General features: G+C 41.2%; 1 protein-coding gene and 1 long non-coding RNA gene across 2 annotated transcripts; one reads left to right on the plus strand and one right to left on the minus strand.

Moving 5' to 3' along the window:
- Positions 1 to 425: 425 nt before the first annotated feature.
- On the plus strand, positions 426 to 6,471 carry CXCL13 (C-X-C motif chemokine ligand 13). Its single transcript, XM_003129101.4, has 4 exons — positions 426 to 537; positions 2,090 to 2,222; positions 4,716 to 4,796; positions 5,630 to 6,471. Exons 1-4 carry the CDS (start codon positions 471 to 473, stop codon positions 5,682 to 5,684), a joined length of 336 nt encoding a protein of 111 aa, XP_003129149.1. The 5' UTR covers positions 426 to 470; the 3' UTR covers positions 5,685 to 6,471.
- Positions 1,198 to 7,491, minus strand: LOC146400888 (uncharacterized). The gene is made up of 2 exons (XR_014813802.1): positions 6,877 to 7,491; positions 1,198 to 4,917 (listed from the first exon to the last, which is right to left on the minus strand). It is a non-coding gene; the product is annotated as an uncharacterized LOC146400888 (long non-coding RNA).
- Positions 7,492 to 13,237: the final 5,746 nt, after the last annotated feature.

Consider the following 13,237-nt stretch of genomic DNA (forward strand, 5'->3'; position numbering starts at 1 on the left):
ATGCTGAGAACACAAAGATGTACACACTGGATCCCTGGTTTCCTGGAGGATATATTCAAATGCCACTGATAAAGCCCACTGACCCTTCAATGAAAGAAGCGATCAAAGCCACACTCACTGATTGTGATCCTGAGTGATGTGGGTACCCAAACTGATAACCCTTTCCCTCTGTCCTACTCCCAAATTCCTACAGCGTCCCTGCCATTTAGGGTCTACGTTTTGAAGAAAAATTTTATTATGCTAATAGGGCTCTGAAGCAAATTCACAAAATTTGCAAGAAGAAGTTTTGGTTTAAAAAAAAAGCCAGCTCAGCAATATTTGGGAGCTGTAACAAATGATGAATGCAGCTGGACCAGCTGGAGACAAGGGCTGTGGGAGGGCCTTCCTGGTCTAAATAAATAGGAGTCCCTGTGCTGAGAACCCACAGTTGGGACTCAAGAGCTGAAGTCTGAACTCCACCTTGAGGCAGAATGAGGTTCACACTGGGATCTCTGCTTCTCGTGCTGCTGCTGGCCTGCAGCCTGTTCCCCATCCATGGTGAGAACTTTCACTTGTGTTGTCATTGTGCTTTGAGCAGAAGTGATTTTCAGCCACTTCAACTTTGTTTTTTAATTAGAAAATGAGGGGAAGTGTGAATAATGGAGGGAAAAAAACTTTTTGAAAAGTAAGGTGCTGAGGGATTTAACTCTTAGAGGTTGGAAATGTTTATACTGTGAAGACTTAGCCAGAGAAGGAGGAGAAATTGGAATTCCGATGTCCAAAGGACTTCTGCTTGGTTGCCTATTCCTGGCCTTTTTCAGATGCAGCTCTGCCTGTAACTAATTCTTTTCAGGTATCTTTCCTTCGTTGTGCCTTTCCACCCTACCCCTGCTGACCAAACCCTTTACAGGCTTTAAAGATCCTAGACTTCGACCTGTTGGTCTCCTGCAGGGAGCGTTTGATGCATTTCTGTATAGTTAGCTCTGACTCAAACCCACAGTAAGTACAGCGGGGGTACTCAACCACATACCTTCTGCCAGGAAGCAGAATTCCAAGTCCAAACTGGGAGGTTTTCTTTATGTAAAGATGTAACTATCTAGTTGAAGTGGTAAATTGTATACAGCTGAAGGAATCGGATTGCATGTCAGCAAGATACACTCCACTTAAGAGTAAAGGACCCATTTTGGTTCCTAAAATGCAGGAACTTTTCTTGTTCAATTTTTATTTTGCTTCATATGTTATTTTCATTCTTCAAGACCCTCACCTCTCTCCTCCTCCATAAAGCTTTTCCATTGCTCCTGTCAAAGTCCCCTGTCTCCTTCTTGCATTTTGGGCCTTGTATTGGGGGGGGGAAAGACAACATCCTGTGATATTTCAGTTTGTATTCGTATGTTTCTCCCACTGAATGGTAAACACCTTGAGAGCCCTGGTCCCATTTATTTGCAAATGCATGTCCTAGCCCAGGGGTTAAAGAAGGTAGAATTCTTTAAAATGCATGAGATGTTACCCATTAAAGTATCCAGTACTAAGAACTTGTCGTGTTGAATATAAATAGCTGAATTTTTGTTTTTGGCTTTTGCTTGGTAATGATTTGCAACTGATAAGGAGGATTAACATATAAAACAAAACCAAATATTTCCTCCGAAAGACAGGGGGAGGGATGGTGGGGTAGAGGTGAGATAAGAGAGGTAACGCTGTTATAGCTTGTTAATGTTTCAAAGACTCAGTAACGTTGTCCTCCTTTGTGTCCGTGGCTTTTATGTGTTGGGAATGAAGATCAATCAATTTTATATGGCATTAATTATAACCGAGTTGTAAATCTCCACGATGGCAGATCTCAAATTTTATTATATGGACAACCACCTGCGGACCAACATAAGACGATCACAAATTTCATTAGGTGTTGTGTTGTTAAAAAGCTACTTTTAATTCTAAGGTTTTGGTAGGAAATGTTTGAAAATAAGCCAAGACAAGCAGAAATACAGAAACTGGGTGGAAGCACCGACTTGAAATTTTTAAATCTTCAAACGCAGTGTGAAAGATTACTGATTAAGTTCTAGTTGTGAATTATATGCCCAAGGGATTAAAATAACTGATTGTGTATTTACAGGTGTTCTGGAGACCAATGACACAAATTTGAAGTGTCAATGCCTCCGAAGCACCTCGAACTGGGTCCCTATCCGCCTCATTGAAAAGATTCAAATCTGGCCTCCTGGGAATGGATGTCCAACCAGAGAAGTCATGTAAGTTGCAATAAAACAATAATAAATAATTCTGCAAAGTAATGTGCTTTGAGTCTTGCTAGCAATTAATTCTCAAGCTAACAGTGAGACTCAGGAATACTTTGCAGGGGTCCTGAGCTTCATGCACTTGTTTTTCTCCCATTCTCTTTTATTCCTTCAACAACACTTTAAGGTATCGCTATTGTTATCACTCCTTTACAGAAGGAACTGAGACTCAGGAGGTTAAGCATCCTGAGTCGCACTGTTACAAAGGGATAAGGGCAGGACTCCTCTTTGTCAATGTCCAACTGCCAGCAGAAGCAGGCACTTTGTTCCCCAGAAGAGACTGAGCGAGAAAATAAGTACCCACAACAGTCCTTGGTCAGAATGTCTACTTTATGAAACTGTCCTTTAGCTTTCCAATTCTCTCAACATTGATCCCCTAACTCTGATTAAGGGTTAGGCTAAGGGGATAGGATTGGCTGCAAGAAATTTGAGAGATTCTCTTTTATTGAGATGGCACAGCCCCTTCTTCCATGACCCTCCCTTTTCTCTACCTGCCAGGGTGATCTGTGATTCCTTTATCAGGGCATTTTCCACGGCACATCAAGTGAGACTTTACACATTGCATGTAAAACCCTTAGGACAGTGCCAGGCATTGCAGTAATTGTTCAGTAACTATTAGCTGCAATGGCATCATTGTGTTGAACAATCAGGTTGGTTTGTTGTTTTTCTCTTTCATCTCCACCAGTTCTTTATGGATGGGAATCAGACAGTATCCATTTCTCTAGTCCCCATGCTTTCATCCCTTACCTGGCAGAGAAGAGGCTCCAACAAATGTTGGATTGTTGCACTGAGTGTTTTTAAAGGGAGCTTGTGGTTCTTCTGGGTCTCACGGCATAGAACTGTGATTTCTTCTTCCTGGATCCATCCTGAGTGAACCACGCCCCCACAGCACTTCGAAGGACAGACAGAGCATCTTTCTCAGGGCACCCCAGGCCTGGCTTTCATTAGAGCCTTTCCTTACACTGTCTTAGGCTTCTGCAACATCTGTAAGCAGCCCCTTTTTTGTTTACCTCATTTTGATATCAGGGCTTTGGCTCTCGCACAAGTTGCAGTCCACTTGTAACAAAGAAAAATGCGCTATCAAAAATGTCTGGAAATTTTTCATTCAAAAGGCATGATCCTTTCACGACTGTCTTTGACAATGAAAATTTTGACTAAACCACCATCATGGCCCGCAGACACAAAGATGCAAAGGAAGGCGAGCCACGACCTCTTTGGGACTTCTGGCTGTCCAGTAAACAGACACTTCTTTCTTTTCACCACCATCTGTCACCTCTCAACCAGGGGAAGGAACACCCCCCTCATTTTCTCTACTTTAATCGTTTTAAAGGGACCAAAATTCACTTTCTTGCCTTTTCACCAGAGTCTGCCTTTCTGAATTTTTAACCAAATATAGCAGCAAAAGCTGCAGCGTATTATGAGAAACTCATCGCAGTCAGGAGGGAAAATACCATGAGTCCAGAGGGTCACAGATCAATTTTTCTATCACGAACTCAGAAACCAAACTGGAAGGCTCTGCCTAAGAACCCAAGAGTTCTGTGACCTCTGACTCCTGTTCAGTCACAAGGGGAGAGTTTCAAAGCTAGAAGGATGGAGCCTTGCTCTTTGTCATTTTGCCGCTAAAATAAAAGACACATCCAGACACTGAGTTTGGCCCCGGGGCGGGCCGTTACCGTTGAGTCTCCCAGGCTGCTGTCACGCCCTTGTGGAGCGGTGGCTAAAAGTGCGGGCTCTAGAATCAGGGAACTGTCTTGGGGGTCCTGCTCTATCACGCTTTTGTTGTGCAATTTTGGACAAATTATTTCAACGCTCTAAGCCTCAAGTTCTTCATCAGAAGGCAAGGAAACAGTCATCATAGGATTTTTGTGTGATTAATTGAGATAATTCATGTTACCTGCTGAGCATAGCAGCTGGTACACTGCATGTGCTTGATCAGCAGCCATTGTTAATTGTTGCTGCTTTTGCTGTTGCTTAATTTCTTTGCGCGTTGAAAACTTCACTCACACTTCAACCAAACGCAGATGTCACTCAGAGCAACCAGTAATCCCGCCTGCAGTAAATTTCCCTGGATTTTTTTTCCAAGAAAAGGTCCTCTAGAGATTTTTTTTTCCAAGAAAAGGTCTATAGTCTACTTGGTTCTCCCAAGCGCAGCCGACAAACACATTTGAAAGATAACATGGTACAGCTTTAGGTTTGGTCTGTCTCCAATTTGTGTAAAAGCTGTTGACAAAAATATTAACCTCTGACATGGGAAGGTCTGTCAGTTCCACCAGCTCACACACACCAGTCTGCAAATGGTATTTTTCTTATTCCTCAGACCTCAGGCTACTCCAAATCCAAAACTGCCTACCTCCAACTTCACTTCATGTGGGAGTCATAATTTGTGGACTCGACTGTTTTCCTAACTGCAGGACTGACTGCTTTATTTATCTATTTATTTTCCCCCAGAGTCTGGATGACGAATAAGACAGCTATCTGCTTGAACCCTCAAAGCAAACTGTTACAAAAACTAATAAACCTGATGTGGAGGTGAGTCAAGAATTACAAGGATTTATAGATTTTAATTGTACTGAAGGGTTTCCTTTTCCCTGGTGTCAAAATGGGAACCATTTGGGAGTTCCCATTGTGGCTCAGTGGGTTACAAACCCAACTGGTATCCATGAGGATGTAGGTTCCATCCCTGGCCTCCTTCAGTGGTTTAAGGATCCAGTTTTGCTGCCAGCTGTGGCATAGGTTTCAGATACAGCTGGGATCTGGTGTTGCTTGTGGCTGTGGTGTAGACCTGTAGCTGCAGCTCTGATTCGACCCCTAGCCTGGGAACCTCCATATGCCACGGGAGCAGCCCAAGAAATGGCAAAAAGACAAAAAAAAAAAAAAAAAATTAAAAGAACTGACTCTCAAAAGACTGAATGCCCTTGGGTTACACTGATCAGATCATTGTTGAACCTGCAAAGCTAGGATTTGTGCCTCCCAAGCAGTGTCGCTGGCAGAGATCTGCTTACCATTACTAAAATTTCTATAATAACAAATTAAACTAACATATACAGGAACACACAGACATGAGAACAAATGAAAGTGCGGAAAAGAAGTGTGCTGGACCCTCTCTGTTCCTCCACCCGTAAAAAGAAAAAAGAAAAAAAAAAAAAAGGACCATTTTAAATTGATGAGACATTCCTGAGACAAATGCTTGGTCTTCACTATTATTGCTTAGCAGATAGAGGTGGGGTGACTCTTCCTAGTGGCTCAGTAAACTAAGCTGGGAACCAGTATGCACAGTATTCCTTGTTCAATATCTCCAGGGGAAAGCCACAATTTCTGGCAAGTCTTTCTCTACATATGACTCTCTTGTTTTTATTTGACAGAAAAAAGACTTCTACAACTTTACCAGCTCCAGTGTCTAAGAAAAGCATTGCCTGACGCCAATAACCCCACCAAGGACACCTGCACGCCTTTTCTTCCCACTCTGGATTTTAGTTTGGGGTTTGATTGGCTCTTTTCCAGAAGATCTTTCCCATCCAAGCAAGCATGAGAATATATGCAAAAATTATCTTGCAGAAGCTGATGGGGCAAGCTTGAGCTTTTTTTGAATATAGTGCCCCCCCTACTGACCATTTGCGTTCTTAGTCATCAGGGAGGAAACGTTCCTTGAGGATAGTTGTTTAGTTATAAATCACAGGGGTTTCTCTCCCAAAAAACATACCTGTTGTAGAATGCTAAATTTTCCAAGAAAATAAGCCTTTGAGGATTTAAACCTTACATCTGAACATGTGGCTTGAATTAAGGCGCAAATGATTGAAATGAATTTCAATCATTTTACACCCTAAGAAAAGCAAGCCTCCGGAAGAGATTGAAAAAGCTGCCTGGGAAACCCATGGAGTTTCAGCCTGACAAGAGACAGAAGGTTCATGTCATAGCTACCCTTTGTTTAAAAGCTCACTCTTGAGAGGAATGGGGTCCTTCTTCAACTTTTAAAGACTTTCTTTATCAGATTTATTGTCACAGATAAAGACGAATAGCTTCATATAGAGACTATTTAGGAAAAGCATATTTAGATGTATTCTCATACATTTGCTTTGATGAACTTTTTTTTTAAATCACCTTTTGCACAGAGTATCTGGTGGGGGGGGCCCTCTGGTGTTCAATTCTTTAATGCTTCCTATTAACCTAATGCTATTCAATAAACTTGAGCAATTGTTTTACTTAATTATGAGCAATTCGTTTTTCATGGAGCATTCACTCAAATTTAGTCCTCTGTCACTCTTCATAATGAAAAATAGGACTTCCTCATGTTACTTATCCTTTGCTTGCCTCTTGCCTTTTTACAGATGATCTAAATGATATGGCAAAGGGTGAATGAAGTTATTCCTGATATTAGCACGCTGGGGAAATGCATGACACCAAGAGCCTCTTGTCTTTTTTTTTTTTTTTTCTTTTTAGGGCCACGCCTGCAGCATATGGAGGTTCCCAGGCTAGGGCTTGAATTGGAGCTGTAGCCACTGGCCTACACCACAGCCACAGCAACGTGGGATCTGAGCCACATCTGTGACCTATACCACAGCTCACGGCAACACCGGATCCTTAACCCACTGAGCGAGCCCAGGAATCGAACCTGCATCCTCAAGAATGCTAGGCAGATTCGTTAACTGCTGAGCCACTATGGGAACTCCTTGTCCTTGCTATACTCATCATGATTTCTCCAGAAAGGCCCAAACACTTACTGAAACCCATTTTCACTATCTCATTATATTGATTCTTTGACAAAATTTTGCATTGAACTTGACAAACAGAAGGAGCAGATGCCCAAGCTCCAGTCCCCTTCCTTCCCTGATTCCAGCCTGGTTCTCCCACCATTGAACTAGACTCCCCTGTGGTCATGCCCCTTTGCTCTCCCTAATTTTTGAGAGGGGGTCTGCTCCTAGCATGCCTAGGTTCCAAACTGTAGTTGGTTCTCTCTTTCATTTTTCTTTTTTTTATTTTCAGATTTATTTTTACTAACTAGATTTCTTGGACGGGAGTAAAGAGTACCTATAAATACTACATGTTCTGTTGTCTACAGCTCAATGTTTCTTTATTAGGAACCCACACACACAGAAGAAAAAAAAAAAAGAATGATAAACCATCATCAAAATCCTGCATCCTTTCTTCAGTTTGATCTGGACCGTCTTTAAGAATGCAGCTAGCCGAATATTCAGGAGACAAAAAAAAAAAAACAAAAAACAAAAAACAACTTACTATTGCAACTTGAGGCAAGTACTATTATTAAGCCCAGTTTTGCACGTGAAGAAGCTGAGACACAGAGGGGTTAAATAACTTGCTCAAGGCCTTATAGCTACTCAACAGCAAGTCAAAATTTGAACCCAGGTAGTCTGGCACCAGAATCCATGCTGCTAACCCCTCCACTATGCTGACTTTATGGGAGAGATATCATCAGGTCCATTTTACAGAAGCAGAAACTGAGGCAAATCAACATTCCCTTGCCCCAAATCACACAATTAGGAAGAAACAAAACCAGAATTCAAACCCAGGACCACCTGACTCATAAGCAAAGGTTCCTAATCATGACACTGCTATGCCTGAAATGTTCTTACCCCTAAATATATTTCCTATTGCATCCCTGCCTTTTCAGGAAAAACCAAAGCCAGGAGAAGCATCGGCGTTCCAGAATGTTCAGGTCTCCCTCTGGGTTGAGACATCTACTGAGGAGGATCCAGGGGACAGGACAACTGAGAGGGCAAGTGTGGAGTGAAAACAAAAGACAAAGCCCTCCAGGGCTTCTGCACTTGTATATCTTACCACACAAGCACTCCCTCCTCCAAGGTCACAGTAGATTTAGGGGTTTTCAGTCTGATTTGGAACAGGGATCTTAAGCCATAGTTAGATCCAGGATAAGATGTTGAGCTGGTTAACCAAGTGTTTGAGGAAAAGTGATCCTTAGCTGATCTGTGTGGGTTTGGGTCTAGAAGGTAGACTGGTGAAACAGTAAGGCAGAACGGAGGTGATTCATGGCATATATATATCTATATCTATATCGATATATATATATATATATATATCCATATAGATTATTTAAAATTCAAAGTAAAATAGAACTGAAAGAAAAATGCAAGGTAATCCTGACCAAAATATTGACCTCTGAAAAACGGAGTGAAGAAGGTCAAGCTACCCAGGATCTCAATGCAGGAGGCAGGGAACCTCTACCAGCGTAAGCTGAGCCTCAGTTGTTCTGCCTCCCCTCATCCGCCCAGCAGGGATCCAAAGAGGAAAAGATTCTGCTTCTTGGAGGGAAGCAGAATTTCCCCCTTTCCCAGCTGAAGGTTCTCAGCCTCACCTCATCAGAAAAGTGTACCCAACAGTACGAGTTCAGTGCCAGGGCTTGCCATTTTCCACTGCCTTTCTTTCTCCCATTCGCCCCCCCTCCCCCCGCCCCACTAAGATGCACCATCTTGCAGCTCCCACTCCAAGTAAGGACTAGGATACAGCCCAGGGTTTTCTTGCATAAGGTAAAGCTTGGGGGTAATTTTGAACAGAATAAATGTGCTGGTCTACAAAAACCTTGGTAGAACCAAGTAAAAGAGGAGGGCCATGAATCAGAGGGTAATGCCATTTGTGAGCCCAAGGACAGAAGCTCTCTATATGTAAACTTTCTGACAAGCACCAGCAGCAGCATCTGGAAACTTGTTAAAATATACACTCCCAAGCCTCTCTCCTAACCTAATGCATAAGAAACTCAGGGGTTGGGTCTGGTCTTTGTCCCTCCCTGCTGGCACGGAGTTCCAAAAACACTTAGAATTTCCTGGTTGATTGGAATGTTTGTTTTTTTTTTTTTTAATAGCCACACTCATGGCATATGGAAGTTCCCAGGCCAGGAATTGAATCTGAGCCACATCTGCAACCTGCGCCTGTGGCAACTCCAGATCCTTTAACCCCAGTGTGCCAGGCGGGGGATCGAACCCATGCCTCCGCAGTGACCCAAGCTGCTGCAGTAGAATTCTTAACCCATTGCACTACAGCAAGAACTCTGACAAGAGTGTCTTTTGTTATTCACAATGAGCCTCTTTCAACCACAACTGAGTTTGTACTAGTGAGGTGGCTGCCAGTGAACCCCTAGCTAGCTTCAGTTTGGGGGTTGATTGCTAGAAGAATCAACCACATGATTAGAGGACTGAAACTTTCAGCCTTACTCCCAGACTCCAGGGAGGGGAAACAGGCTGCAGGTTGAGTTCAATCATCAATAGCCAATGATTTAATCAATCATATCTGCATAAGGACACTCCTGGAAAACTCCTAAATGACACAGTTTGGAGAGTTTCCTGGTGGGTGAACACACTGAGGTGCTAGGAGGGTGGTGCACCTGGACAGGTTGTGGAAGCAATGTGCCCCCTCCCCCATACCTTCCATTTGGCTACTCCTGAGTTGTATCCTTTATAGTAATAATAAGTAAGGCACTTTCCTGAATTTTGTAAGTCATTCTAGCAAATTATCAAATCAAACGGGGGAGGGTCATGGGAATCTCCAAATTTGTAGCGGGCCAGGCAGAAATGTAGGTGGCCTGAGCACCACTGGCAGTGGGCATCTGAAGCAGGGGGGCAGTCTTTGGGACTCAGCCCTTATCGTGTGGAGTCTACAGACAATGAGCATCAGAATTTAACTGAATTGTTGGATACCCTGTTGGTGTCAGAGAATTGGAAAAACTGGTTGGTGTTAGTAAACTGTTGAGAAAAAGAAATTTTCACAAACCCTCCAGGTGATTATGAAGTGACTAAAGTTTGAAAAGCATTACTCTTGAATAAGGGCTTTTAACCCTCATAGTATATTAGAATCATCAAGGGAACATCCTTTTTAAAAAATATCAGGTCAGTTGTTATCACTTACATACAGTAAAATTCACCCTCTTTAAGTCTGCAGTTCAATGAGTTGGTTGGAATAGCCCTTGTCTTAGTCAGCCTGGGCTGCTATAACCAAGAACCACAGACTGGATGACTTACAAATAAAGGAAATTTATTTTCCACAATCTACAGGCTGGGCGTCTGGAGGTCAGAGTGTCAGCGTGATTGGATTCTGGTAAAAGTCCTCTTCCTGGTTGCAGATGCTGAATTCTCCTTTATCCTCACAGGGAGGACAGCAGAGAGGGGAAGTGAGCCTTCTGGTGACCTTTATAAGGGCACTAATTCTATTCAGGAGGGCTCCACATTTGTGACTTCACTTTAATACCAACTACCTCTCAAAGATCCCCCTTTTTAATATTACCACATGGGACAGAAGCATTCAGCATATGAATGTAGGGGGAGACAAAAACATTCAGTCCATTATAGGCTCACTCCCTGTCCTGTTCCTATAATTTTGTCTTGTACAGAATGTCATATAAATGGGAGCATACAACATATAGCCTTTTGTCTGACTACTTCCACTTTTGGTTTTGAGATTCATCATATTGGTGAATGTACCAGAAGTTTATTTTTTGTTGTTACTAGCTATTACTCCATTTTATGGATATGCCACAATTGTTTATTTATTCACCAGCTGATAGTTAAAATTGTTTCCAATTTTAGTCTATGATGAATACAAGTGCTGTAAGCATTCACACACAAGTCTTTACAGGAAAACATGATTTTTTTTCTTTCGAGCAAATACCTAGAAGTGAGATTGCTGGGTTGTATGATATATGTATAATTGACCTTATTAAGAAGCTACTAAACTGTTTTCCATTCTACTATTTTGCATTCCCACCAGCAGTATATGAGATTTACACTTGCTCCACATCTTCACCAGCACTTGGTATTGTCGGTCTTTTAAACTTTAGACATGTCAGTAGGTATTTAAATCTCTTATGATCTTAATTTGTGTTAATTAAAAAGTATAATGATGTTGAGCAGTTTTTAATGTGCTCAAGAACCATTCACCTACATTAGTAATTTATCTTACATGAAAGTCTTTCTCCATTGAGTTACATTGGCAAAGTTATCAAAAAGAAATTGACCATATATGAATGGGTCTAATTCTGGACTTCTGTTTCATAGATCTGGTTTTATCCTTATGCTAACACCATATGGTTTTAATTAGTGTAGCTTAATAGTAAGTCTTAAAACTCAGTAGCAGGAGTCTTTTTGTTCTTTTTCAAATTAAAAAAATTTTTTTTCCTTTTTTCTTTTTCAAAATCCCTTTCAACCTGAGTGCTTTGCTTTTCCGTATGGATTTTAGAATCACCTGTCAATTTCCATGCCCCTCAAAATGACTTTGATTGGAACTCAGTTGAATCTATAGGTCAGTTTGGGAAGAAGTGTCATCTTAATAATACTGAGTCTTTCAGTCAGGAACACTGTATATCTCTCCATTTATATGAGGCTTCTCTAATTTCTCTAGCAATGTTTTATACTTGTCCACATTCAGACCTTACAATCCCCCAAAACCAAACCATGAGCTGTAGCCATTGAAGGACATTCGTCTGTAGGAGCAAGACAGCAAGTGTGTTTTTTATTTATCATCCACATCATTTGGGAAGTGGTCATATGTGGCTTCTAGTCTAACTTTAATTGGACAATAATTCTCTCTTTTTCTCAGTGAAGTAGTGAATCACCTAAAGTGATTAGATGGGACACATTCCAATCCTCTCCACCAGATCTGCAAGTCTACCCAAATCTCCTCCCATCCTTGTTGACTCCCTTTGCTACATTAGAGTAGGTGCCTCTCTCCATTCCTGCAAGGCCAATCCATCTACCTGTTTTAAGCCTTTTCCTCTCTATTTCAAGAACAACACACTATCAACTCTCCTTTTGTTCTCCTCTATAATCAACCACTTCCTCCCAATTAGTTCTACTCCATACCATTTAAATATATTCTAGTCTCTCTCATCTCAAAAACAAAAAATGAACAAAAAAATCCTTTTCCTATTAATATTGTTAAAATGACCATACTATCCAAAGCAAATCTACAGATTTAATTAGATCCCTATCAAATTACTGATGACATTTTCCACAGAACTAGAACAAAAAATCCTAAGCCACAAAAAGACCCAGAACTGCCAAAGCAATCCTGAGAAAAAAGAACAAATCTGGACCCTTTCAGCCTCCACACACTACTACAAAGATACAATAATCAAAACAGCATGGTATTGGCACAAAAACAAATATATAGATCAATGGAACAGAAAAGATAGCCCAGAAATATACATGCATCTTTGGTCAATTAAGCGTCAACAAAAGAGGCAAGAATATACAATGGAGAAAAGACAGCCTCTTCAGCAAGAGGTGTTGGGAAAGCTGGACAGCCTCATGTAAGTCAATAAAGTTAGAACACTCTCTCACACCATATACAAACATAGACTCAAAATGGCTTGAAGCCTTAAATATAAGACATGACATCATAAAACTCCTAGGAGAGAACATAGGCAAAACATTCTCTGACATAAATTACAGCAATATTTTCTTAGAACAGTCTCCCAAGGCAAAAGAAATGAAAGCAAAAATAAACAAATGGGACTTCATCAAAATTATAAGCTTTTGCATAGCAAAGGAAACCATGAACAAAATGAAAAGAAACCCAACAGACCTGGAGAAAATACTTGCAAATGATGCAACAGACAAGGCCTTAATTCCAAAATATACAAATATCTCATACAAGTCAACAGCAATAAAACCAAACAACCCAATAAAAAACTGGCTAGAAGACCTAAATAGATATTTCTCCAAAGAAGACATACAGATGGCCAATAGGCACATGAAATGATGCTCAAAATCACTAATTATTAGAGAAATGCAAATCAAAACTACAATGAGATATTATCTCACACCTGTCAGAATGGCCATTATCAAAAATCTGCAAATAATAAATGTTAATAATAAATGCTGGAAAGGGTGTGGAGAAAAGGGAACCCTCCTACACTGTTGGTGGGAATGCAAGTTAATGTAGCCACTATGGAAAGGGGCATGGAATTCCTTAAAAAACTAAAAACAGAGTTGCCATATGACCCAGCA

The sequence above is a fragment of the Sus scrofa genome, chromosome 8, assembly GCF_054392235.1.
Source record: "Sus scrofa isolate SSC_HxYL_T2T_F1_AM1 chromosome 8, Sscrofa_HxYL_maternal_Yorkshire_Landrace_v2.0, whole genome shotgun sequence".
NCBI classification, from domain to species: Eukaryota; Metazoa; Chordata; class Mammalia; order Artiodactyla; family Suidae; genus Sus; species Sus scrofa.